General features: G+C 33.6%; 7 protein-coding genes and 1 non-coding gene across 8 annotated transcripts; 5 read left to right on the top strand and 3 right to left on the bottom strand.

Moving 5' to 3' along the window:
* Positions 1-993: 993 nt before the first annotated feature.
* Positions 994-1,068, bottom strand: TRNAF-GAA. The gene has a single exon. It is a non-coding gene; the product is annotated as a tRNA-Phe (tRNA).
* A 70-nt stretch (positions 1,069-1,138) lies between these two features.
* Positions 1,139-2,724, top strand: LOC106402079. The gene is made up of 8 exons (XM_013842724.3): positions 1,139-1,497; positions 1,602-1,701; positions 1,785-1,880; positions 1,969-2,021; positions 2,111-2,159; positions 2,254-2,301; positions 2,398-2,479; positions 2,579-2,724. The coding sequence occupies exons 1-7, from the start codon at positions 1,256-1,258 to the stop codon at positions 2,470-2,472; spliced, it is 663 nt and encodes a 220-aa protein (XP_013698178.1). The 5' UTR covers positions 1,139-1,255; the 3' UTR covers positions 2,473-2,479; positions 2,579-2,724.
* Positions 2,725-2,937: 213 nt separating this feature from the next.
* On the top strand, positions 2,938-4,576 carry BNAC05G01260D (uncharacterized 17.2 kDa protein in melC2-rnhH intergenic region). The gene is made up of 7 exons (XM_013842723.3): positions 2,938-3,360; positions 3,454-3,553; positions 3,630-3,725; positions 3,822-3,874; positions 3,944-3,992; positions 4,083-4,130; positions 4,283-4,576. The coding sequence occupies exons 1-7, from the start codon at positions 3,089-3,091 to the stop codon at positions 4,355-4,357; spliced, it is 693 nt and encodes a 230-aa protein (XP_013698177.2). The 5' UTR covers positions 2,938-3,088; the 3' UTR covers positions 4,358-4,576.
* An 8,929-nt stretch (positions 4,577-13,505) lies between these two features.
* On the top strand, positions 13,506-16,158 carry LOC106397906 (polygalacturonase At1g48100). The gene is made up of 6 exons (XM_013838539.3): positions 13,506-14,114; positions 14,224-14,391; positions 14,582-14,629; positions 14,697-14,904; positions 15,212-15,296; positions 15,407-16,158. Exons 1-6 carry the CDS (start codon positions 13,641-13,643, stop codon positions 15,915-15,917), a joined length of 1,494 nt encoding a protein of 497 aa, XP_013693993.2. The 5' UTR covers positions 13,506-13,640; the 3' UTR covers positions 15,918-16,158.
* A 5,126-nt stretch (positions 16,159-21,284) lies between these two features.
* Positions 21,285-21,895, top strand: LOC106370082 (protein NIM1-INTERACTING 1). The gene has a single exon (XM_013810151.3). The coding sequence runs from the start codon at positions 21,285-21,287 to the stop codon at positions 21,726-21,728; it is 444 nt and encodes a 147-aa protein (XP_013665605.2). The 3' UTR covers positions 21,729-21,895.
* Positions 21,896-22,019: 124 nt separating this feature from the next.
* On the top strand, positions 22,020-24,061 carry LOC106400313 (blue copper protein-like). Its single transcript, XM_013840685.3, has one exon. The coding sequence runs from the start codon at positions 23,077-23,079 to the stop codon at positions 23,935-23,937; it is 861 nt and encodes a 286-aa protein (XP_013696139.2). The 5' UTR covers positions 22,020-23,076; the 3' UTR covers positions 23,938-24,061.
* A 204-nt stretch (positions 24,062-24,265) lies between these two features.
* LOC106400191 (cytochrome c oxidase assembly protein COX11, mitochondrial) lies at positions 24,266-25,024 on the bottom strand. The gene is made up of 3 exons (XM_048757660.1): positions 24,669-25,024; positions 24,503-24,583; positions 24,266-24,412 (listed from the first exon to the last, which is right to left on the bottom strand). The coding sequence occupies exons 1-3, from the start codon at positions 24,672-24,674 to the stop codon at positions 24,266-24,268; spliced, it is 234 nt and encodes a 77-aa protein (XP_048613617.1). The 5' UTR covers positions 24,675-25,024.
* LOC111198438 (cytochrome c oxidase assembly protein COX11, mitochondrial-like) lies at positions 24,846-25,454 on the bottom strand. The gene is made up of 2 exons (XM_048756625.1): positions 25,157-25,454; positions 24,846-24,955 (listed from the first exon to the last, which is right to left on the bottom strand). Exons 1-2 carry the CDS (start codon positions 25,452-25,454, stop codon positions 24,846-24,848), a joined length of 408 nt encoding a protein of 135 aa, XP_048612582.1.
* Positions 25,455-25,826: the final 372 nt, after the last annotated feature.

Here is a 25,826-nt window from a genome sequence, read left to right as displayed (position 1 = left end):
AAGCTTTGTAACCAAACCGATGTCATATAAGTTTACTTGTATGCGTCCAAAAGAAGAAGTTAACTTAATGCTGACTGCTCCCTTGTAAGACCTGTGAATTAAATATAATATGTCAATGGTTTGATACAACAATTAAAAAACAAAATCAAATGTCAGATCAATTGAAAGCCTAGGCTATATAAAGATGTTGCAGCTTGCAGAGGTGGTTAAGTGCAAGAACATCTCATAACCCTATACAGTGGTTTCCTGTATTAAGATTTTGAGATTTTCATGCAAAACGTGAGATTTAGTTAAACTCTTTTGTAGGAAAAATGTTTACTAAAAGAATTTATGTCGAAAAACTTCTAATTAAAGAGAGTGTTTTCGTGTTCAAAAAAAAAAAGAGAGTGTTTAAGAGATCTTAATATACGTATTTAATTTAATTAAAAATATAAGTCAGTCAAAACGAACTAGAACAAACAGAACCGTCACTGCTTGCGTCACCATTACAAACACATCACACATGAGAATTTTTGTTGTACTACTATCTTGAAAATCAGACCGAATGAATATATTAATGTATACATCCGACGTGGTTGCGGGGGCCGCCCCCGCAATTCCCAATTCCCCGCGAGATGCTATTTGCATTAACTGACTGATTACTTTCACGTTGTCGTATTTCAAATCAAGAGAATGTGATACAAAGCTCTGTGGCTTGAACTTTGAAATTTTAACCAATCATATTGGGTCTTAATGGGCCTTATTAATTAACTGTTTTACTAAGGTTCAAAATAAAAGAAAGGTCCAACGGGCTGAAAGGAAACAAAATAAAAAAAATTAATTGCGGTGAATGTGATACAAGAGAATGTGATACAAAGCTCTGTGGCTTCAACTTTGAAATTTTAACCAATCATATTGGGTCTTAATGGGCCTTATTAATTAACTGTTTTACTAAGGTTCAAAATAAAAGAAAGGTCCAACGGGCTGAAAGGAAACAAAATAAAAAAAATTAATTGCGGTGAGCGTGGGGATCGAACACGCGACCTTCAGATCTTCAGTCTGACGCTCTCCCAACTGAGCTATCCCCGCTTGTTGACTAGGTATTTAAACTATTGTTTTCAATACAAAGTTTAATCTGTGCTGACGAAGATAGTGTCCTAAAACAGAGCAAATCTCCGACGCCATTTGTGTGGTTGTGAAAGGTTTTTAAACTCTTTTTTTTTTAGTTCATCAAAAAAAACAAAACAAAAGAGGCAAAAGCAGAGAAAGCTTCAAAATGTCTGTAACAGCAACACACATGAACACGATCAATCACTTGTCAGCATCATGTAAAACCCCCAATCTCCAGCTACCCATCTGCTCCGTTCGCAGATTCGCTCTACCTTGTCCTCGTAAACCCAACTATTCTCTGTCTCAGTTGCTTCCCAAATCTCTAAATGGCTCCTCCCCTCTCAATCGAAGATCGAGATTCAACACTCGCAAACGCTTATCCGTTTCCATGGAGTGGCAAGACTGCACGTAAAGTCTCTCTCTTTTGCTCTGTTTTGTTGGAAAGTTCGATCCTTTTAACGGCTCAAGTAACAGTAGTGTTGAGATTGAAAGTGAAATGAATCTAATTTCAGAGTGAAGATGGAAGTAGATATTCCAGTATCAGTAGCGTATAACTTCTACTTGGATCGTGAGTCTTTCCCCAAGTGGATGCCTTTCATTTCATCCGTTGAGGTTCTTTCCCCAAACTATCTATAAGAACTTCTTTTGCTTTTAGCTTTTAGCTTTTTAGTTACTTTGAATGTGTTGTGGTTTAGGTGTTAAAGGACAAGCCTGATCTATCACGTTGGTCACTCAAGTACAATGCTTTTGGCCAAGACATCAAGTATTCTTGGCTTGCTCGCAATCTTCAGGCAAACCATTATTCATTTTAGATCTTAGATCTTACAGCTTTTGTGTTTTGTCAAGTAAAGTGTTTGACTTTTTTTTTTTTGGTTGCAGCCTACTCCTAATCAGAAAATCCATTGGAGATCTCTTGAAGGTCTTCCTAATAAGTAAGCCAAGAGCTAAGCTAATAAATGTTTAAGTTTCTTCATTTCTCTCTTTATATCTGAGAGTAACATTTGGTATTTAACCGATGCAGAGGAAGTGTTCGGTTCTTCCCTAAAGGTCCTTCATCTTGCCTCGTTGAGGTAAATAACATTCCATATTTTTTTTTTTGCTTTTACTACACATTTATAATCTCTTGGCTTACTTGAATAATTCTCTCATGCTTATCCTATATAGCTAACTGTATCATATGAAGTCCCTGCGCTTTTAACCCCCGTGGCATCGGTGAGTATCTGACTGTTTTCACCTCCAAATCTCTCTATGTGAACAGACTGCTGTTTTTTTCTTAAACTTTGTTTTGTCTGTTGGCTTCAATTTCAGGCGCTCCGGCCCTTTTTAGAAACCTTGCTTAGAGGTGGACTTGAAAGATTTGCAACACTGGCTAAAACCACTTAAAGAAAAGGTCAGCTTTATGCTCTGAAACACACTTATTGAACAAAACCTTAAATACATCTAAACCATTTCATCATCTGAAAATATTTCAACACTTTTGCATTTGCAGGAATCTGTATGTATGCATCTCTGTGTCTTTCTGATTCTGGGCTTTAAGAATATCTCTTGGTATATAAATGATTGTCCTCATGATTAAGGAGGGATTGTTTACTGTGAATTTTTTATTCTTAAAGTTAATAATCTTTATAACTCTTATTAGCAGAACTTTTGGTTTAGGTCACCAAGAAAAATCAGAAATTCAATAAACCAACTAGAAATTTTGGCGGTGATTGAGTGAAACCCATCAAGAAGAACAAAACAAACCAAACAAGAAATTAAGTCACGCAAGCAGAGTTTTCTTCTTTTCTATTTTAGTTGATTGTCTAAAGTCTAAACACGCCAACACACTTTGCGTGGAGTGTGAAAACAGTTTAAAGAAGACACTAAAGGACATTGAGGTTATTACTGAAAAGTCCATGTTCCTAATTTGGTACTTTGGCAAAAGCAAACCTTCTTCATAAAAATCTATGAATACCCCATATGATCAGTTCCAAATCTCTTTCTCTCTAAGGCCAAAAAGATGTCATCAATAGCGTCTGGTACAGCTCCAACCACCAAATCAGCTGCTTGTTTCAGTAGAATCCAAAAGTCTGCAACTTATTCATCTCGGTCAATGTTGTTATCATCGTTATCTTCTTCCTCATCACCTGCCTCTGCGAAACTCCTAAACTCTAGCAATGGTTCATCAAGTTCTTCTTCATCTCCTAAACCCTTCAGACCCGTTATGCGCAGCAGAGAAGCTGATAGACTCGAAGAGGAAAGACTTCTCCATGTACAATGGCAAGACATCACGTAAAAATTTCTCAAAGACAACAAAAAATGTTAAAATATATTATACTTTCTAGAGAGATTCTGTAATATAATTCTTTGGTTTGGATTAAATAGGGTAAAGATGGTAGTGGATGCACCAGCTTCCGTGGCTTACAAGTTATACGCGGATGGTGAATTGTTCCCTAAGTGGTTGCCGTTTTTGTCATCCGTTGAGGTAAGCCTTACTCTGAAACAGAGTCTTAGAAGATTTCATTCTTTCACAGGTTATAACAATCTTTTGCTTCTCTTAGGCAGTGGAGGGCAGTCCAGATTTATCGCGTTATTTGGTGAAATTCGAGTCTTTTGGTAAAAAAATTGAATATTATTTTCTCGCAAAAAATTTAGAGGTAAAAGTTTTTTACATGAACCAAACAGATTATCTTACTCTTGTTTGATATTTGAATATCTAACATTTTATATTGAGTCTTGAATCATCTCAACAGCCAATCCCGGATCGAAAGCTGCATTGGAGATCTATCGAAGGCTTTGCGAATAGGTAAACTCAAATTTGGTTTATACAAGTTTGATTTTGGAAAGTAAATTTTTTATGTATTTGTCAAAACAGAGGCAGTGTTCGATTTTTCCACAGAGGCCCTTCCTCGTGCATGGTAGAGGTTAGTAGTTGTATCTTGTCACTATTTTTTCGCATTTTCATTACATATAATGAAATTGTTTTTAGTTTCGTTTGTTCACTCCTTTTACAGATCAACTTTTCATTTGAGGTTCCACATGCTTTTGCTCCAGTTGCATTCGTAAGCCTATTAGTGTTTATCCATGTTGTGAATGATAGATTATTTCGTAAACTAGATACGTTAATTAATGTAGTTATCTATGATGTCTTGTGTTTTTTCTTTACTCAACATTTTTGTCTCAGCATATATTATGTATGTTTAAAACTTTCCAGTTAATGAAACCGTTTATGGAGAGGCTTATTCGTGGAGGATTGGAAAGTTTTGCTGCCTTCGTGAAGACCACTTAAGGCATAAACAAACATTACGTTCTGTGCATTAATCCAAATAAATTGTTCTTTTTACGTAGTGTGTTTTGTTTTCGCTTTTTGTTGGGAGGCAACATGTCCAAACATGATATAATGTTGTTATTTCTAAATATCTATCTATCAAAACAACTATTTGTTGAATATTATTCCAATGTATACGTTTTCGTTACTAATTTTATAAAGAAATGATAATGATTATTAGCAGAAGTCAAACGACTTAAAACAGAGTTTGTTCTCATGCGATGTTTGTCTTTACTTAGTTCCTAAATCCTAATCTTGGGTCTAAAATCCATTTATACTTAGGCCTATGACAATTCTAAATATTTTTGAATGGTCCTTATTAATAGAAGGAGGAGAAAGAGAGTATCAACTCAACTCTCAAAGCAACTGAGGAGTGGAAGAAACAGTAAATGTGTGGGGTAAACTCATGCGGATATATCACACAAGTCTCCTATAATCATTTCGAATGTAGCCGACATCTCCACTCTTGTGTATGTATAATGTGGCCCGTTCGTTTATACGGTTGAAAAGTTTCGCTAGTTATTTTTTTTTTGGTAAAAAAGTCTCGCTAGTTATGTATAGATTTTTCGTCATTTGGCAAACCAATTGCACAAAAGACAAAATATTCTTGTAAACTCTTATAAAGATCAGTAAAACATTAATATACTAAACAGCATGTCATACTTTTATTTGATACGTCATTTTATGTAAAATATAAAATAACGAGTTTTCATTTAAATTACGGAATCACATATAAATTTAACGATTTATCGCATTTAAAATTTAATGTGTACAAATTATAGATTTGTCTTTTTCAACTGAACACGTTTCCGGTATAATTTTAAACAGTAGTTCGAAACTTAGAGGAATTAGACAGAATAATTGATTTTTAAAGGATATTTAGTCTACTGTAAAATCTCTCAGGTTATTGGTGAACCAAGAAAACTTCTACGTATATATTAGTGATAGCGATCTTTGGATAAATTAGAAGATGGAGCAAAGTATGGACTATGGAGACGTGCACTGGAGATGAAGCACAGCGTATAGCTACCAAATCCTCTAGATTGGGGGCATAAGTTGGAAGTGTCAATCTCCTATTCACACTCGCAATTTTATACCCACGTGTATATAAAATGTATACGGTATCTAAGTAAATATAAGGTGTCAATCTCCTATTCACACTCACAATTTTAACCAAAACGTGGTAATCTATCGGTAATTTTCTGGGATTCAATGTGTATTCATGTCGGTAATAAGTATGATTCTTTCCGGAAACTAGATTATTATTGTTTAGCCAGCATAAGTTTGGATTTCGGCTGAGATGGTTAACATGGTGGATCGTAACATACAATTGGTCCATTTTCTAATATTAAAACGTTTAATTTAGAACAGATAATATGATAACATATCCACTATGTAGTACTAAGAGCATGTTTATAGGCGTCTCTTAAGAGAGGTTTAAAGGAAAATCCGGAATTAAAATAAATGAAAAATGGTGATAAAAGGAAGAGGCGTCCCTTAATTAACATCTCGAAGACACGCCTCTTCTGGGGCACGTGTCGCAATTTGACAGTGTGAGAAATGAAGTGTCGGGGTTTCGAGTTTCTTTTTTTTTTTCTGTTTCTCTTGCGTTTCGTATTCTCTCTCTCTGGCGAAAGGCGATGACGATTTCAATGGCGATTCTCTCTTCTCGGTGGGTCTCGTCGACGAAACAGCGATGGCTCTCTCGGTGGGTCTCGACGACGAAGGGAAATGGCAAAGGCTTTCTCATCGACCAAGCAAAACGCGGACCTCTCTCTCTATCGGTGGCGAATGGAAAAGGTAAAGGTTCAGATCCTATATGTTTATGTTTCAATCTATCAAGTATGCATGTCTTAGATTTGTCTTCGTGAATCTTTGTAAATACATCTCTGACTTGTTTGATTAGGTATAAGATCGATGAAGTGAAGATACAGACTTGGAAGAATCATGAGAAGAGAAAGGCCGTCATGGAGATGAAAAAATGGAGGTATGATTCTCAGTCAAAATACTTCGGTTCTTTGGATTGAACAGTTTCGGTGTTGGTTTGGATTGAATATTTAATTGAAAAGGTTTTTTTGAAAATGAAAAAATTTCTTCAAATTGTTTTAAAGTTTGAATTGAAAGTGTGATCTTGTGTGGATAAACCTATATCTTTACTCTTGTAGTTAACGATTTTACTCTGGTTTGAGATCGTTTGTAATGATTGTTTATTTCTTGTCTGTGTTTTTATGGGTACATGGATGGATCAAGAGGAATGGTACTGGCATGATCCATGGTTGATCTACAGACGGGAAGTGGGCACAGAACCTCTCTCTTTGTCAGACAAAACATAAAGGTACTTTCTCTTTGATCTTTGTAGATATATAAACGTTTGTCTTTGCTCTGTGCGTGTGAATATGATTTTAAAAATAGTTTGAAATGTGATTGTTATTCAAACGTTTGTCTTTGCTCTCTGAGTTTAAAATTTAATTCATGTTTGTGTTAGGTTAGATAATAAATTGAGTGGTTAGTGTAAGATAATGGTTGGCTTAGTTAATAAATGCTACATCCTTCTCTTCAATGCTGTTAGATATATGTCATTTCAGTTATGGTTGGTTCTGATCTTTCTCTTCTATAAACTGTGTGATTCTCTTCTCTTTTTCTCACGTTTCTTCAAACACTGGTCTTTTATTTCTCTTTTGTTCAAACACTGGTCTTTAATTTCTCTCTTTCTTAACCGTGTGATATGGATTCTAATCCTTCCACTGGAACTAGCAAGTTTGTTGAACTACTTAATAGTCAACAAACAGTTTCCTTTGGTAACTTTTATCCAATCGATTTCACTTCCACAAGGGCCGAAAGCAGTTTTATTTGCGCAACGTCAAGAAGCTGTTCGAAAAGATGTCGAGCGGGCTTTCGGAGTTTTGCAAGCTCGGTTTGCCATTGTTAAAAATCCCGCACTTTGTTGGGATAAAGTCAAGATTGGGAAGATTATGAGAGCATGCATCATACTCCATAATATGATTGTTGAAGACGAACGAGATGACTACACTCATTTTGATGTCTCAGGTTTCCAACAAGGAGAAGGGAGCGGAAGTTCACGTGTTGATCTGACCTATTCTACAGATATCCCTACTAATATCGCCAACCAGATGGGTGTTCGAACGAGAATTCGTGATAGACAAGCGCATGAACAACTAAAAGGTGATTTGGTTGAACATATATGGCGTAAATTCGGAAGTGATCAAGACAACAACTGAGATTCGATGCCGCTTTGAAATTATTATCTTTCATTTATGTAATATTTGTTTTAATGTTTTAATGTTTCTATTTTAAAATCTATGTTTAAAATGTTATGTTTGACTTTGTTTTAATTAATAAATAAATTTAATCTTTGTTTTGAATTTTATGTTTAAAAATAATTTTAATCTTTTTAAATTGTTAAGAACCTTAATTAAGATACCACCAATAAACCTCAATAATTAACTGTCTCTTAACAAAATCTCTTATCATAATTTTAATAATAAAAAAATCATTACAACCCAATTAAGAGACACTAATGGGTCTCACTAATGAACATGCTCTAAGTGCATTTCCTTGGAGCCGACCAGATCAATAATTAGAGAAAGAGTGCATATAAAAAAGGACATAAATTCTTTCACACCCACAAGGTTATTACTTACAGATATAGGGCCCCATATATATATATATATATATACGTATATTTGTAAAGAAGCATGCCACATCTTCCATACTCTTTATAGACAGGTTAGAGTCTTCTAGCTTATAGGTATTCTTAAGCACTTAACCTAGCCTCTTGCCTTATAGGGACCAACTTCTTCATATGGATCTCCATCTTAGATTATGACTTTACCTTCTATTTTCAACACACTATTTCGCAAATGTGACAAAAATAAGAAAATACAATATTCTACAAAATATAATAACATAGTATATGCTCATTTGGTTAAGAAAATCAACCTAAATATTACCGTAGCTCAATAAAATAGTTTTAGGAAAATAGATGCATTCCACCTTTTTATAATGCTCAATATCCGGTTTTCTTAGAGGCTAATATAAAGTCTAACAAGTTTTGATGTTATTAACTAAAAAGTAGTTATATTTACATATAATTCATAAGATCAGTAAAAAAGATTTTAGTTTTGCTTATTTCTACATGCATTTTTATATTATAGAATTTTCATTTATTTAAATTTTATAAATATAATAAATTAAGAGTACAAACAAAATATATGGCTAACTAATTTAACTTGATAAATTGTTCTGTCTTCTAACATTTTTTCCGCACTCACAGACATGTTCTGCTAATTGTTTTTACATTTGATACAGACTAATATATACATTATACTTAACAATTTTTAAATCGTATTTTTATTTTTATAAATAAATTACTAAATTAGATTAAAAATTAATTAATATTATAAACTTTAATATTCATATTGGTAATCAAAGTATTAAATTATATTCTTTTATTTTATAGTTTTATTTTTAGAATGTAGATTTTGAATCAAAATCTTTTCTATAGTAATAATGAAATTAAGAAATTTAAAACTTAAATTATTTTAATTGTATTTAGACCGAAAACAATTCCAGTGGCATTGAAAGAATTATAAACAATCACAACCCACAAAACATCAACAAAATTACAACAATCTAAGGTGATCAACCGAACGGATGTTATTTTAAGAAACCGCAGTATATGGATATGGTTCAGTATATTAACCGAATAAACCGAAAAAACCAAATAATTAAAATATAATAGTACACTTATATATAAATTTTAGAATAATTTGTATTTGGATCACTATTTATAACAAGAAAGAAAAAACTTGCTATAATATTAGTCACTAAAATCATAAACTAAATATAATATAAACATAATTACGATAGTATCAGTAGATATTGTTAATATTTATTTATTAATTATATATCCTAAATATCATGATAATTTTATATTAAATATTTAAAGTAATACTATATATATATATTAGAATTAAATTTAAATAATAATATTAATTAAACTAATGACTTATTCTAAAATCATGAAAAACGATAAATAAGAAAATTCATTAAAATCATGGATAAAATGACAAAGAATCAAATTACCTTCTCAAATAATAGTATGTATATATATATATATACACATTGTAATATAATATAATATATACACACCAAATTTAATTATATGCTTAATCACATCTTTATAAAGTATCCGTACTTAACCTACGCAATTATTTTAGCAAATTCATTAGCTTTAGATATCAAAGAAAAAAAATCCATTGGCTTTATTATATCGTAACGTAGCCGCCATTTCTGTGTGGAGGATGAGGTCACAAGATGCACGTATAATTTCATAATGATCTTGTTGAACAAATAATTAAATCCATTATGCTCTTATATGATATTATAGAGTGGCTAAATTAAATTTACTAAGACGATAAAATTAGGTATATATGTAATTAAAATTAGGTATATGAGGTTGGCAGATAAATTTTAATTAAATAGTTGGTTAATAAAAAAAAAGAGAATAAGCTTTTTAAGTTATGAATAACATCATACCATCAGGAAAATTAATTGATATTTTATCTTAAAAACATTATGTTTCCAGAATTTTTTGTCTATATAATCATGAATAGTTTGGTTAAATCGACCTAAAATCGCTGTTAATTTTTAATCCAAAGCCATTACTTATCCAAGATTTTACTTTTAACGTTTTTCAATTTTCTTACAAGTTCTTAAGTAAGGTTTAGAGAAAAGGAATACTTCGTGATATTGTCCACTAGTAAATTGGCATATATCTTGATACATATTCAAACGAGATTTCAGTAAAACGACAAGATGTAGGTTTACAAGTGGCTGGCCACATATTGCTCAAACAGGTGAAACAATTTCTTTCGATTAAAAACCGAATATTTGCAAGGACTAGTTGCAAAACTCAATTGTAATAATATTAACCAAGTAGAAAAGGTGGATAGAAGTCTGACTGGTGCCCTTTGGAAAACAAGAAGAACGAATAAAAAAAAAGAAAAAAACAAAAATAGCACTAAATCAAGTTTTTGTTCCCAAACTAGCACTCAAGGTCAAAAGTCACAAAAATAGCACTTAATGTTTTATCAAAAGTCACAAACTTAGGGTTTAGAGTTAAAGGGTGGGGTTTAGGATTTAGGGTTTAGGGTTTAGAGTTTAGGGTTTAGGGTTTAGATTTTAGGGTTTAGATTTTAGGGTTTAGGGTTTAGAGTTTAGGGTTTAGGGTTTATGGTTTAGGGTTTAGGGTTTAGAGTTTAGGGTTTAGGGTTTAGAGTTGAGAAATGAGGTTTTGGGGATAAGATTTCAAATTTTGAAATATAAAAAAATTAAAATTTTCAAAGGATAAACTTAGAAAGATGCTATTTTGGTCATTTTAGTTTTTGAGTGCTATTTTTGTGATATAAACTTAGAAAGATGCTATTTTGGAGATTTGCCCTAAAAAAAATGTACGGGAATAAAATAGCAGGAATGAAAAAGAATGGTTATTTTTTATCAAATTTAACAAATAATAATTTTATTCTTTAATTTTCTACAAAAAAAAAGAATGAAAGGGAACGTGAAGGAATTATTATTCCTTGTAAATAGTAATTTGTTTTAAAAACATTAGGGAATGCAATATTCCTCGCCGTTCCCTGATCACCATTCGTATTAGTGATGTGTTTGGGAATATATTATTTACATATCACAAAACCAAAAAACTTGTTAATAATAAAGGGTAGTCCAAAACGAATATAAATAATCAGTTAATTAATAACTGTTTCACTAATAATAATAACTATCTTTATTAAACAAAATAAGTGATGTGGAAATTGGTAAATGAAAAAAATAAGTATTGTAAGAAACCGAAAACTCTATGCAGTATGTAGGTTTGAAATTTATAAATTTTACAATCCATTAGATACAGGGTAAGTACAAGTATGTGTTCCTAAAATATTATAAATTTATAATATATTTTTTTTTTCAGGTCAAAAAAAAATTATTATAAATTTGTTTTTGAGAAAAGAGAGAGAAGGGAAGAAGATGGGAGAGGAGACCAGACATAATTGAGTTCCACCGAAAAGTGCAAAGAGGGGCGGTGAAATTCTCGAATACGATCATACAATAGTGTTTACTGGGTATACAGTCAATAATGGTTGGTCGGTTATACAAATTTATATTCTATTTTTATAAGCAATAAATTATTCTTTTTTTTTTGGGCAACAAAATTATTCATTTTAAAAAATCATTTGTTCCTCACCTTCTCTACTGATATTAAATCATTAAAATGAATTGGGTCACGAAGAAGCCGAAAGACGTTAGATATAACCCACTCGTGGAAATCCTCTTATTTTCTCTGAGAAAAATAATCGAGCTATATATCTAAAAAAAGTTATCGTAAGAACTTGTATTTCATTTTTTCTTCTCAATTATCTTTAGTGGAGAATACTTCTTTTTACATGTTAAATGTTTCGTCGCGTATTGAATAAACTGTCCCAAATATGTTATATACATATCCTTCAGAAAAGTTTTTCAAAGCGTGGTTAAACTAAAATAAAAAGGGAAGGAAAAATATTGTAAACCCTCCATTTTAAAGATGTGCATTTTAAAGAAACTTTAGGAGTATATAAGTACTTAATTACATAAAGACAAAAGCTACGACGAAACTGTTTTTATCATTACGCATTAAGAGGCTAATTAGAGTTTATTAATAATACTAATCCTAGTATGATAATCATGTTTGGATTCAAGGGTGTAGTGACGGCGACATTAGCACAAACCTCGAAGCTAAAAATGATAGTGTATTACAAATAACGAACTATTGACATTAACTAGTAGTAGTAAATATACGTTAATTATATCTGCATTAAACAATAATACTATAGACTGATACTTACAAGGTTAACCAAGTTCATGGACCTTGTGAACACTGTCTTTACATTGCTATGTTCCAAGATTAAACCGTTTGGACGTGAACTTTAACAACACATGTACAGATGTACTGTGATAACGTTTCGACCAGCTCATAACTACGAAGAGATTTACGACTCATAACTACGAAGAGGATTTTTTTTCTTACACTATGAAGAGGTTTATTAATGGACTGTTTATGTGTATATTCGTCATTTCAACATATACCGGCTGGCTAATATTTTTTTCTGCTTAAAACCAAAAGAGTTTTCGTTCTAAAAAAAGATATTTATGCATGAACTTAATTAATATACTGAATCATGACTAATATTGTTACCCTGATTCAATTTGCCATGATGAACATATGCCCATATCCACCTTGCATGTCTTAAGCTGTACCACACAGATGAGCTTATGCGTACGCACTATTATTTGAAACAATCGAGATTATTTTTAAAATTTAATTCCAAATTAAATTAATAGAGTATTTGATGTACAAGCCAATCATATACATATGATGAGGATGATAAATTTTGAGTTAGAAATTATATATGTGGATACCTTCATGCATGCCGTATCCATGATATTCGTTCCCAAATATTATGTGACCAACGATTTGTCCAAGGTAAATTCTCAAATATAATATATATATGTATATGTTATAATGATAAATAATAATTACGTACACATGAGGAAATTCAATAAAATAAAAGTGTCTGATCAAACATGAACCGATTAAAAAGAAAAATTAGACATAAGATCCAAATGTTAATTTTGTTAGATAATTTTACATATGAAAGAAACAAAACAAAAAGATAATTAAACCGAATATAGAAGAGAAAGATTTTTTAAAAGGAAAAATGAAACAAAAATATATATCAATTACAAAAAAATATATTCAAAAACTCGAAAGGAGAATATAGAATTATACTGCCCGAGTCTCATGCTAGCTGATAACGTCATCAGTTTGGTGAGTCTATTTTTCTACAAACAAACAAAAATCAAAAAGACAATAAAAGAAGAAGAAAAATGAATAGAAACCAAACAAGAACCCCGCAAGTTAACTTTCTCTACACTCCACTTGTTTAAATTAATAGTATGAAAAAGGGATAATAACAACATTACGGAGTCGGTTTCCACTTCCTATAAGCCCACGACCTTGCAGTATATATAAAGGAACCAGCCTTGTCTGCTTTTGCTGCATTAACATTTCCAAGAAGCAATTTCTCAAAAAAACATTTCCAAGAAGCATTCTAAACTTAGTGAGTGCGACTCTCTCCTTTACATACTTTATCTCAACACTCACCTCAAAATCACCAAAAAGAAAATCATGTTCTGTCCAACAAAAATGTTTGTTTGTTCTTATACTCGCAACAATATCCTCTGCTTCATTGCACTAATTCTCACGTTAACCTCTTTAACTGAATCTCGATACCATCACCACAAAGAGAAACACAAACACAATAGCCATAACCATCACTCCTCAAAACCAGAGCCACCATCTTCCTCAATCTCTCAGCCTCCTACTCCTCCTCCAGGCCCCAATGACTCACCGTCACCTTCGCTGCCACCGTCACCTTCAGACGAGCCTGAAGAAGATAACAATGGATTCTACAACGTGAGAAAGTTTGGTGCGGTCGGAGATGGTGTCACAGACGACACGGAAGCATTCAAAACTGCGTGGGACTCTTCGTGTAGTAACCAGAACGACACCGTTTCAGTTTTGTTTGTTCCTTACGGCTACACATTCATGATTCACTCTACTATCTTTACCGGTCCTTGCCACTCTTACCAAATATTACAAGTATTATTTCTCTTCTTAATAAAATATTAAACGTCTTCGATATACTATCTAGCTAATTAATTGGGTAAATTGAGATTTTGTTTTTGTTATAACCATTTTTATATAATAGGTGGACGGGACCATTATAACACCAGATGGACCAGAATCGTGGCCAAGTAATATAAGTAAAAGACAGTGGCTTGTCTTCTATAGAGTCAACGGAATGGCTCTGAAAGGTGCCGGAGTTATTGACGGCCGGGGACAAAAATGGTGGGATCTTCCCTGCAAACCTCACCGGGTAATTAACTAAACTTTTAAAAATATTATACTATTCATTCAGACTGTTTTAACCAATGCTACGAGCTAGAGAAAATACTTAAGAAATTCTAGCAAATATCACCGAGTTAGTTTGATTTATTACCTTATTTTCAAATGAATGTAAAACTCTTCAATAGAGAAGTAACGAGTTATTTTTAAATTTCCTACAGTCCGTCAACAAATCTGCAATTTTTGCTGGTCCCTGCGACAGCCCCATTGTAAGTTAGCTTTTATCTTTCTTTTTTTGACGTCTTGTAAGTTAGCTTACGACTTATTTGCATGCAGGCTTTGAGGTTCTTTATGAGCTCGAATCTAACGGTGGAAGGTCTAATGATAAAAAACAGCCCGCAGTTTAATTTCAGATTCGACGGATGTCAAGGAGTTCACGTCGAGTCCCTTCACATCACTGCTCCACCGTTAAGTCCCAACACTGACGGCATCCACATTGAAAATTCTAACTCCGTTACCATCTACAACTCCGTCATCTCCAACGGTATACACAAAAAGTTATAAATTCATTAAACAACCGCTATAAAGTTCAAAAAAACGGGAGCCCTCTAAAAATATAATTTATTTTGTGATTAAAGGGTCAGTAGATTGTGTAATATACTAATATGTTTATAATTAAACTTGACAAAAAACATCACTTAAAAAATAAGGAGAAAATATAGATTAATTTAAAAACTAGCAGAAAATATGGATTTCAACAGAACTTTTTAGAGATGATTCTTGTCTGAATAATTAAAGTCATGCTTATTTTTCAAAAAAAAAAAAATTAAAGTCATGCTTCCATTTTTCAGGAGATGATTGTGTATCGATTGGTTCGGGATCCTACGATGTTGATATTCGGAATCTCACTTGTGGACCCGGTGGCCATGGAATTAGGTTTATATATCTCTCTTAATTTATTTTTTTGTTAATTAATCAAAAACATTTGTTATTAACAGATCCCAATCAAAAACTGTTATTAACTTCATTGTATACTAAATTTTCAGTATTGGAAGTTTGGGCAACCACAACTCACACGCATGCGTATCAAACATAACTGTAAGAAACTCCATCATAAAATATTCCGACAACGGAGTTCGGATCAAAACGTGGCAAGGTGGTTCTGGTTCGGTCTCAGGTGTGACATTTAACAACATCCACGTGGAGTCAGTCCGTAACCCAATAATCATTGACCAATACTATTGCATGACCAAAGATTGTTCTAATAAAACATCTGCGGTTTTTGTATCTGATATTGCATACCAAGGCATCAAAGGAACTTACGATATTCGAAGTCCTCCAATGCATTTTGGATGCAGCGATGCAATTCCATGCACAAATCTAACTCTTTCGGGCATCGAGTTGCTTCCTGCAAAGGGCGACATCGTTCGGGATCCGTTTTGTTGGAATGCTTATGGACTTGCGGAAGAGCTTTCGATTCCTCCGGTTTGGTGTCTCATGTCGGATCCTCCCACGGCGTTGCAAGGTGCTCTTGTTGACAAGTGTGGTTCACCGTGATTTGCATCTTCGGATCAATAATTGAGTTAGACAATATTCTAAACTTTTAACGAGAATTTAGAGAGAAATGTATATAAGTTTGAGGAGAGTCATATTATTGATTCTTCATTAAGGAGTGGTATGTTTTATTTGCCTCCCAACTATTTAAAAGTCGTGTTTAAGTTTCATATGATGATTTATGTAGTGTTTGTTTTACTGATGATGGAGTGATTAATATAATTAAGATTGTGTTTTAGCTTCAGTATGTTATATGTCACTATGGATACAACTTTTCTTATACTCACATTACTATTTATTGTACCGTATAGTAGACTAGTAGTATAGTGCCGTCATGTACCAGTACAAGTGGCATGTTCATTGTTCACATTAAGCTGCAACATCCAATTGTAAAAAAAAAAAAGTCTAACAGCTTCCTTAGAAAATAGTTCATTATTTTAATTTGAGATAATATTGTTACTTGTTTAATTTAATAATAACTCAATATGTAGGTTAAAATTTTACCATCTCATAATAAAATTTTTTTTTAAATAACAAAGGAAAGGTGTCCTATTGTTAAATAGAAGTCATACGCAATTATGTGACAAAAAAAAAAAGTCATACGCAATTAAAACGGTCGTAGAATGCAACATTTTTGTTTTGTCTTATATCTAATATGTCTTTTTTTTTTTTTTTGCAAACAATATATCTAATATGTCTCTATCTTCTTTTGTTGTTGTTGAAAGTAGGTCTTAATCTGATATAGTATCATCTAAGCTAAATGCTTGGTGCACTTAATTATGATATATAAACTAGTGGATTATCTTAGTAGAAAGTAAAAAGAATATTCCAACTTTTTGATGTTGTCTTGGTCTCTTGGTAGGTCGAACTAATAATATATAACTGAATTAATGTTTAGATATTATATTAAATCCTATATGTTCATTTGTCTCTCGACGTGTACCTTTCGTAGTCAAGGAAATGTATCTAATTAAATCATTAACCAAAAACATAGATAATGATGATAAGGAAATCATATGGTTTTAATTTAAATGTTTTGTATTTGATCCATGTCATATATTTACGTTATCTAGTATTATTTTGAAGCTATCGATGTATTTCTTATAGAGATGTAAACCTTTTGACTATGTAAAAGATTTTAATATCAATGAAATATGCGATCCGTTAGGTCATTACAGGCAAAACTCGAGTTATATATAACATTTGTTGAAATGATATTGAACCGATTTTTTATTGAATAAATTTAAATCTCACTCCCCCAAAAAATTGACCGGTTGAATCATCATTAACCGAATAAAGATGAATTGAGTGTTTGTAAACAAACGTGGAAAATATATTGTTATATTTTTTAAATCCTCTATTTTATAACAAAAATGATAACGAATATGATAATCTGCAAATATTCGTGAATTAATATGATAACCTCCAAATTTCCTTAGGGCCCAGACTAATCCCCAAGGGGATGCAGCCCACGGATAGACTCTCTTTTCGGGTATTCAAATGGGCCCGAAAGCATGGGCTCATATCCGTGTGGGTGACAGGATGGACAGTTCGCCACCGCCTAGCGTCGAACCCGTGAACATGACAATTGCTCCCCCAAAATCCATCGCCAAGCGGACTACCTCATCCCGTCAAATTTTCATTTTTTAACCAGGCAATTTCCTTTTTAAACCATACAACTTTCTTTTTCCCCCTCTTTTCCAACGAATTTTGTCGTACGACGATTAATTATTCCGTGTCGCGTTCCTTTTTAATTTTGGACTTCTGATGTTTTTTGTGCATTTATTTGAACTTGTGTGTGTTAAGACTTTGAAAGTTGATATCTTATGATCAACTTGTTTAGAGTTTACATGGTTCACCTAGGCACGCCAGCCACTAGAGCACATATGTCTTCATTTATACATAAATATAAATGTAATGCATGCATAGCCATAGAACCTATTAATTGCTAGAGCTGGTGATATATATATATATATATATATATATATTAGTATTTATAATCCGATCTGAAAATTTTACGAGACAACTTTAGATTGCTAGCGCTGGTGATTCAAGACTTACATCAAATGTAGCTAACGTAATAATTAGCCCCTGTAATTTTTATAATCTCCAGTACAGTAAATAAAAACCATATCATTTTAACCTAGAAATATGCATGTTCTTTGTAACTTGGGCATAAAGATGTAAATTCTAATTATGGAAATCTGTCACGCGTATGTGTCTTTTATATATAGGTATATGTATATTATATGCAATTATACAACAAAAGAAATATTTTACTTTCTTTTTGAGGTTAAGGAAAACTGAAAAAGCTTACAAGGCCACCCGAAGATTTTTTTTTTTTTATCAACTGAATATTATTATTCATAAGCTGAAGTAATTACCCGAAGATTCTAAGTTCTGGTTCTCGTTTTCTGTAAATACTAATATAAATAAAGATATATATATTACAATATTATATAGTTTATCAACAAATGGAGAAGTTTGGTGGGTCGCAATTGGAATGTTAGACATACCCACCTCCGATTCTCCCCTTTTTCGGTGTGACCACGTAATCCCAGTTTAACGTATCTAGCACTCAATATATAACTATATACTCGGTTCAGTAATCAGTAATAAATCAGAAAATCTGTAAATGTAATATACCTATTCCAGTAACCTGAACTCATATTTTACAAGGTACGTAAAAGAACTCATAATATATATATGGACGCATTACTTTTTCCTTTATTGACGCATTACTTTTTCCTTTATTGTTAATTTGAAGGTATCTCGCGCTTTTGATATTAATTTGGAGGTATTTCAAACATATACAATGACCAAATTAATTTTTAAATGAAACTATAGTCCACGAATACTTCATATTTTCAGATATTCAAATGAGATCTAAAACATGGTCATATATGTGTGTGACCACACATGTTTTGTCGACCCATCACTTTGCATTTGCATCGATATGTTACAAATCAGAACTACTTGAGCGTATATATAGTAGACACATTTTTATGTAATATATTAGAGACATTTATAAGAGTTATATTATATTCAAAAAAATAAAAAAAAATATATAAGAGTTATTAATCATCAGAAGTTTCCTAAAAATGACCAATCAAGTTAGAAAAAAGTTAAATGAAACAAGTGAGTGGACATTATAGCGTACCCTTGTTTTATTGGTTAGCTCATAAATTATAAAGATTCTGCTTCTTTCGCTTTTCTGCATTGTCTCCTCTATCTATGACTCTATGCCCACCACACTCACATCGTCCCTCTCATTGATTAGGCAATTCCCAATTCTAGTTAGACGAAGCGTATCATTTATATGTCTACTTAAGTTGTCAATGAATGCTCCTAAACTACTTGTGTTTCGCGCACTCTCTATTATATTAGTCTAATGCTATTGAATCAACAAAATAAGAATTTAGTGGTAACATTTTTTGTCATTGCGACTGCGTGCGAGTTCATTCTCAAATAAATTATCATCGTTTTTATATTTTGAAGGTGAATGAGCTACTGATCATAGGCGTTATTTAACAAACAAATGTTCAATTACATCACAATTTCGTATTATTATTACTATTATTATTTATAACTGAGCCATTTTATAATAGAATAACTATATGACGCGCAGCTCTTGCATGGTTGCATTGCCATTCAATTTATACATTATCCGGATCAAATTAAATTAACTTCAACAAACCCATTGCTATTTATGCCTCTAATGGTTTGTTTCAAGTGATTTTTGATATAAATTTTTGTCAAAATTATTTAATCATCTAATCAAGAGTAATAATATATTTTTCCTAAAAACTAAACGATATACTTTTGCCTTAATACTCGTTGAAAACTTAACTAATGTGTCAGTTAAATCATATTAACTAGCTCCATGCGTAAAAGTTCAAACTTATTCAGCTTTTGCATGCAGCCATTTACATTTTACCAACATGGTATATATCATATATGTAATACGAACAGGAAAGGGAATATTTACATAAAGGTGAATTCAGGATCCAGAAAGTGAAAAGGAGTGAGAAAGAACGAATAAAGGATGCCTTGACCTTAACAGCTTTACTGATTTAAAGGTTTAAAACACTCATTCTTGTAGTTTCATTTGAAAAAGGTTATTATTCTTATGGGTTTGTGGATTCAAGCGGGAAAGAGTAGTCGTATTCGTATAACCTCAAGGGTCAGACAAAAGTATGATTTACTTTACTTCGCGCAGTCAATTTATAGATTAACTTTCTCACATGTTGAGACTTGAGGTTATGAGAGTGAAACTTTGCGGATCGTGTGCCAAAAGGTTATTATAATATAATAGATAAAATCGAATTTAGAACGAGCAATGCTCTTTGCTAAAACATTTGTTGATATATTCCAGAAAGTTTAAGGAATTTGGTGTCTGCCAAAACCCTACCTGCAACAATAAGATTTGAGAAATTATTCATACCTTTAGGCCCATTAGTCTATTAGTCCATATTCTTTGACAACAATCCTAATTGAACCCATTGGGTCATGAATTTCCTCGGATCTGGTCTTTGATAATGTGTGATCGAGAAAGAAGAAAAGTTCAATACTTTTAGTCTTTTTCATACATACATGCACGCACTCATCAAACCTTGACCCCTTCAATTTAAGAATTTAAACGTACGGAAAATAGTTGTTGCGTTGTTTCTTTCTTCGTGCCAAGAATAGTTCAAACATTTTTAATCACGTTTATTAGACCCAAAAACAACAATTAATTGTGGAAAAAAAACAGAGATGATATAATTAGGGTTCATTATTAAAGAACAGAACGATTTGTTATCGTGTTTCTTTTATCTTGTTTCTTTATATGAATCAATTACTCGTTTATTACAAAACAAGTGGCCGACAACATGTACAATTTTGATTCGACATATCTTTATAAAATCTCATCATTCGGACATTGTTTTCTTTTAATAAGACTCACTCTCATTATCATTAGATTCATAAATAGTTCCCAGGAAAGTTAATCTAACGGTTCATAAAAAGAAAGTTATGTACGATCAGTTCACTGGATCTCTTTCTCTCGCGACCAACCACGAGTAAAGTAAACGCATCAAGTCAAGGCTGTTGCTGATGAGTCTTTGTGAATTATTTTCCCAAATAGAATGTTTTAAGATTACGTCATCACAATGACGTACGCAAACGTAATCTCGTATAAGCTGCTTCATGTCGTTTTATCTGTCCAAAAGCATCATTCGACGCAATGGCAACGTCGGTATCTCCGCGTTCTTTGACTATTATGCCCTTGGTCGCTTGGTCATGAAATCATTTTCTTCCTTTAAAAGAATATCATCAGACCTTTTTGCCATTTAACTCGCTCTCTCCAAGACTAGTTGTCACTTTTTGTAAATGTATCCCAAACTTTTTAATTTACACGATAACCCCTACAGTGTCTTAAAAACCATGAAGAACGAGAAGGACCAAAATGTGGAGACCAAGGAGACGAGCAGGATCGGTGAGAGAGAAAGAGAAGACGAAGATGAAGAAGAGAAGAGGATTGATACGTTCTTTAAGCTCATCAAAAGTTATCAAGAAGCACGGAAACGAAGAAGAGAAGATTTGGCTGAAAATTCAGGAGACGTGAGGAAGAAAACTAACGTCGGAGAGGCATCCGGTGCTGTGGTTCCGGCGTTTCAGCCGGAAGATTTCTCTCAGTGTGGTACGGATGTGAAGCCATTGATGGCTGTATCAGATCACAAGGAAGGGGATGTAAAGGTGAAAGAAGAGGAGGAAGAAGAAGCAAAGGAGGAAGAAGAAGAAGAAAAGGGTTTGGATCTTAATCTTGCATTGTAATAAATTTAATTTTTTTTGAAATATTCACTTTCACTTAGGATTTGGGATTTTGACTAATGAATATTTCAAACGTGTGACCGATCAAAATATAATCAAATCCTTAAATGTAAAATAAGCTAAAAACATTGGTCTAATTCTTCAAACATTATAAACTATTGTCTACTGAATGCACGTTCTTTGTTTCTGAGCATCTTTAATTACATATAAATAAATTAAAATAGACAAGAATCTTGAGAGTGATTGCATGAAAATCAACTCGTGACCTTTCATTGTGATTTCCTCAGATCATGAAACAGACTCTAACACGCAACTCATAATGCTTAAGCTTCAAACTATTTGACTTTGAAACTCAAGAAGAGGTTGGTTCTCTCTCTCTCTCTCTAGAATCTCAGGTTCGTCTCTAACTTGTGATTTCCAAGTCCAGACGAAGTCAATTTTCTTGCATTGCTGAGTCAAGCAGATGGGGACAACATTTGGAAAGCCATTTTCCGGTTTATTCCAAGAAACCGAACCGAGAATAGTGTTTTTCGGCCTCAACTATTCGGGAACATCATCCATACTGCACCAACTCAAAACCGGAGACACCCTTTCTGAAACCAGGGTCCTTCTTACATCATATTGTTTTGCTATATGAATTACAAAAAAAAGAGGATCAATACTTTTAGGATATGATATTGGAAGTTTTGAAAAAAAAACATATAAATACATATCATTATGACTTTGTTATTAAACAAAGAATTACATTAATGCAGAATATTTCGTTATGGAAAAATTACTTTCAACAAGCATCAGGGTTTGTTTTCGTTGTTGATAGCATCTACAGAGAGCGAATCGAAGATGCCAAGAGTTTCATTTACATGGTGATGGATGAGGTAACACAAACATCTTTAGCTAGTTGTATATAATTAATGCCAATGCTTGATTTTAGATACAGGGGAACGCACCAGACAACGCGGCTGTTCTTGTTTATAGCAACATCCATTTGGTTCCTGGTGCCATGTCTGCTTCTGAGATCAGTAACAAACTTGATCTCGCTTCTTGTGAACCAAGAATAAGATTTTTTTTATGAAATTAGATAACCTAGAATCTTACACGAACCTGATCAGAAAAGGATTAGAGATTTTAAAACGTGATTATTTCCTTTTTCCGGATTAGATGTGTATTTTTTAAAGGCGGTTTAGATCATTAAAATAGGAAAAAAATAGGATCAGTAAAACCCTTATATAAGAAGGGTTAATGTATTCTATTTTGTTTCATTCACATATAACACATTCATCAACGCTTTCTCATTCAGCAAGTTTAAGTTTCTCTTCAATCATTCTTCGTGATTTTTCTTGTTCGTTTTATAATGGCGACAAGAACGAGAATCCTCAGCTTAGTGTTTGCGATGATGATGAGCTTCACGGTTCTCTCGGGTTACTGCTCAGCCAAGATCTACAAAGTTGGAGACTCCGAGGGATGGACTGCTAAAGACGATGTCTACTATGCTTGGGCCGAGAGAGACTATAAGGAGTTCCACGTGGGAGATTCACTTGTCTTCGAATACGATCACAACATCAACGACGTGACTCAAGTCTCTGGCGGTTTGGAATACGAGTTTTGCGACCTTTCTTCTCCTAGAGCCGTCTACAACACAGGACACGATATCGTGACTCTCACGGAACCAGGTTTTCACTACTTCATCACCTCAAACCAAGAACAATGCGTATTGGGACAGAAGCTCGAAATTCTCGTCGTCCAAGACCCCCCAAGTCCGGTTCCTCCACCTCCAACACCCAGCAAGATCCTTCCCGTCGGAGAGACGTACAAGGTCGGAGACTCAGAAGGATGGAAAGTTTATGATAGTGACTTCTACAACAAGTGGAGTGAGGAGAAACAATTTCATGTTGGAGATAGTCTGATCTTCGAGTATGCCAATGAAGTCAACGACGTTTATGAGATCAGCGGTGATCTAGAGTTCATGACCTGCGACCCAACGTCTCCTGTGGCCGTGCACAAGACAGGACGCGATCTTGTTAGGCTTACAGAACTGGGAGTTCATTATTTCATAACCTCAAACTCGGGTTCTTGTGAGGCTGGGCTTAAGCTTCGGTTGATGGTGGGACCACAACAGAAAGCTGTTACCTATCCTAAATTTCCCAAGAAGGTGGACTTCTCAGCTATGGAGCGCCTCAACAACTGGTTAAAGGCTTTTAAACCCCAACATTAACCAGCTTGGAGCTATTGTTGTCTCTTTCTCTTGTTTCGTTTTAGCTTCTTTACTTCTCTTTTACCATCGTTGTATAGTTTATTTGATTCAAGCAGTATTCAATAAAATTCCATGTTTGATTAAACGTAGCTAAAGCACAAAACTAACATACAAATTGAATAACAATTATACATTTTATTAAACTCAACAGAAACAAACAAAGCTACGAGATTCAAGCAAATTCAGTTTACCAACACTACTGCAATTCCTTTTATTAATACTAAGGGAGACTCTCCTTCTTTCATAAGAGTGTGTCATAACATTAGTTGCTCTTAAATAAATAGACACTTTAACTGGTTTCTTGAACTGGAACAGAGCTGTTAGTTGCTGTAGTATTTTCCTCGGACACTTTGAAGAAAGTGTAAGACAATATCAGGTTGTTGATTCCGTCCATTCTTGGGTCAGTCTCAAACTCAGGATCAATGTAGAAGAACACCTGCCAGACAAAGGAAAAAAAAAGGTCTTACTGGGCTCTTGATTTTGCTCAAGGAATATCAAACAGAGCCAAGAAGAAAAGGGTAGTCACCGGCACGTCAATCTGTTCTCCTGGAAGAAGTCGCTGCTCCTCATAGCAAAAACATTGTATCTTGTTGAAATAAACTCCTGCCTGAAAAAACCAATAAAAGTATGAGAATCAATGAAAAAGGGAAGTTGATACTTGATAGTCATTCACCGAGGCTAATCTATATAACCTTCATGGGAATGACATTATATGTGGAGACTCCAGTTATTGGAGCTGAACTTTTGTTTTCAGCAGTGTAAAAGGCGAGCACGCTTTCTCCTGGCTTTACTCTCACCTAAATAAGACATATCAGTTAAAAGCACATACAATAACAAAGTCAGACAACACTCTGCTTGACTTAAAAAGTCTAAACCTCTCTTTGAGTTGGAGTGAATTTCCACTGCATCCCATCTGCAACATCAGCATTGAACTGAACCACAATCTCCCTATTTTTAGAGACAGAAGAATAGTAAGCAACTAAGTTGACCATAAACACAGATCATGAATGGTGTTAAGAGAGAGAGAGGAATAAACACCTTCTGAATGCCTAGCAATCTTCTCCTCAACAGTCTGTACTAGTCTTAAGGGTTTAATAAAAAAAAAAAGAGAATACCAAAAAAATTGAAACAAAGGTAGTTATATAAATAATTAAATATACCTCTTTGCGTTGAACAGTACCTCCATAACCAGTAGCTTGGCAGAACGTTCTATACAATGGCACAGCCGCGTAAGTTAGCCCCACCATGCCAAAGACAACGGCGGTGAGGTAATAAAGCATTTTCTTTGATTTGGTTTCTGTTATTGACTGAGTATAATACTGGCGATGAGCACCACCAAGTATCATCGATGAATGGGAATTCAAATATAAAAACGAAGATGGGCTTCCCCAAAGCCCAATCTTGCTTCTGAGACTATGCTGATTGCCTTTACAAGCTCCATGGGTGTAATAATAACGAGAGTATTGAGCAAGAGGCATAGTCCTACATAGGAAGTCGCATCAGTGGCTTAATGCTTGTTAAGATCAGAATGTAATTACCTTGATGGGAACTTTCTCTGAGGAATTTTAATAAACGGTTTATCTGCATCTCAGGGGTGATTCGTTTACCTTGTAGGCAGCGATGTTCGATGAATGTTGTGTAAATGTGAGTCCCTCTGCATGCCTTCGACCACGACATGGCCGACGAGGAATGATTCTCAATCGATCGAGACAGTGAAACACGACACTAATCTAAACGAACGGCGTTCTTGTGTCGTCGGCGACGAGGAGTGGTTCTTTTTTTTTTGTCACTGAGGAATGGTTCAAACTGGACTTTATTCTTAAATGCCCTACTGCCTTCTCAAAAAAAAA

Source organism: Brassica napus, chromosome C5 (genome assembly GCF_020379485.1).
Source record: "Brassica napus cultivar Da-Ae chromosome C5, Da-Ae, whole genome shotgun sequence".
Lineage (NCBI taxonomy): Eukaryota > Viridiplantae > Streptophyta > Magnoliopsida > Brassicales > Brassicaceae > Brassica > Brassica napus.
This window is presented reverse-complemented; position numbering and strand designations above follow the sequence as displayed.

Bases quoted from the DNA above. Each gene is read 5' to 3' on its own strand.
- BNAC05G01260D (XM_013842723.3), top strand. From the start codon at position 3,089: ATGTCATCAATAGCGTCTGGTACAGCTCCAACCACCAAATCAGCTGCT. The intron at 3,361-3,453 runs GTAAAAATTTCT...TGGATTAAATAG, and splicing joins GTACAATGGCAAGACATCAC to GGTAAAGATGGTAGTGGATG. The intron at 3,554-3,629 runs GTAAGCCTTACT...TGCTTCTCTTAG, and splicing joins CGTTTTTGTCATCCGTTGAG to GCAGTGGAGGGCAGTCCAGA.
- LOC106400191 (XM_048757660.1), bottom strand. The intron at 24,413-24,502 runs GTGACTACCCTT...TTTGTCTGGCAG, and splicing joins GAGAACAGATTGACGTGCCG to GTGTTCTTCTACATTGATCC.
- LOC106370082 (XM_013810151.3), top strand. From the start codon at position 21,285: ATGTATCCCAAACTTTTTAATTTACACGATAACCCCTACAGTGTCTTA.
- LOC106400313 (XM_013840685.3), top strand. From the start codon at position 23,077: ATGGCGACAAGAACGAGAATCCTCAGCTTAGTGTTTGCGATGATGATG.
- LOC106402079 (XM_013842724.3), top strand. From the start codon at position 1,256: ATGTCTGTAACAGCAACACACATGAACACGATCAATCACTTGTCAGCA. The intron at 1,498-1,601 runs GTAAAGTCTCTC...ATCTAATTTCAG, and splicing joins ATGGAGTGGCAAGACTGCAC to AGTGAAGATGGAAGTAGATA. The intron at 1,881-1,968 runs GCAAACCATTAT...TTTTGGTTGCAG, and splicing joins GGCTTGCTCGCAATCTTCAG to CCTACTCCTAATCAGAAAAT.
- LOC106397906 (XM_013838539.3), top strand. From the start codon at position 13,641: ATGTTCTGTCCAACAAAAATGTTTGTTTGTTCTTATACTCGCAACAAT. The intron at 14,630-14,696 runs GTAAGTTAGCTT...ATTTGCATGCAG, and splicing joins GTCCCTGCGACAGCCCCATT to GCTTTGAGGTTCTTTATGAG. The intron at 15,297-15,406 runs GTTTATATATCT...CTAAATTTTCAG, and splicing joins CCCGGTGGCCATGGAATTAG to TATTGGAAGTTTGGGCAACC.
- LOC111198438 (XM_048756625.1), bottom strand. From the start codon at position 25,454: ATGCCTCTTGCTCAATACTCTCGTTATTATTACACCCATGGAGCTTGT. The intron at 24,956-25,156 runs GTACTGTTCAAC...TGGTCAACTTAG, and splicing joins CCAAGCTACTGGTTATGGAG to TTGCTTACTATTCTTCTGTC.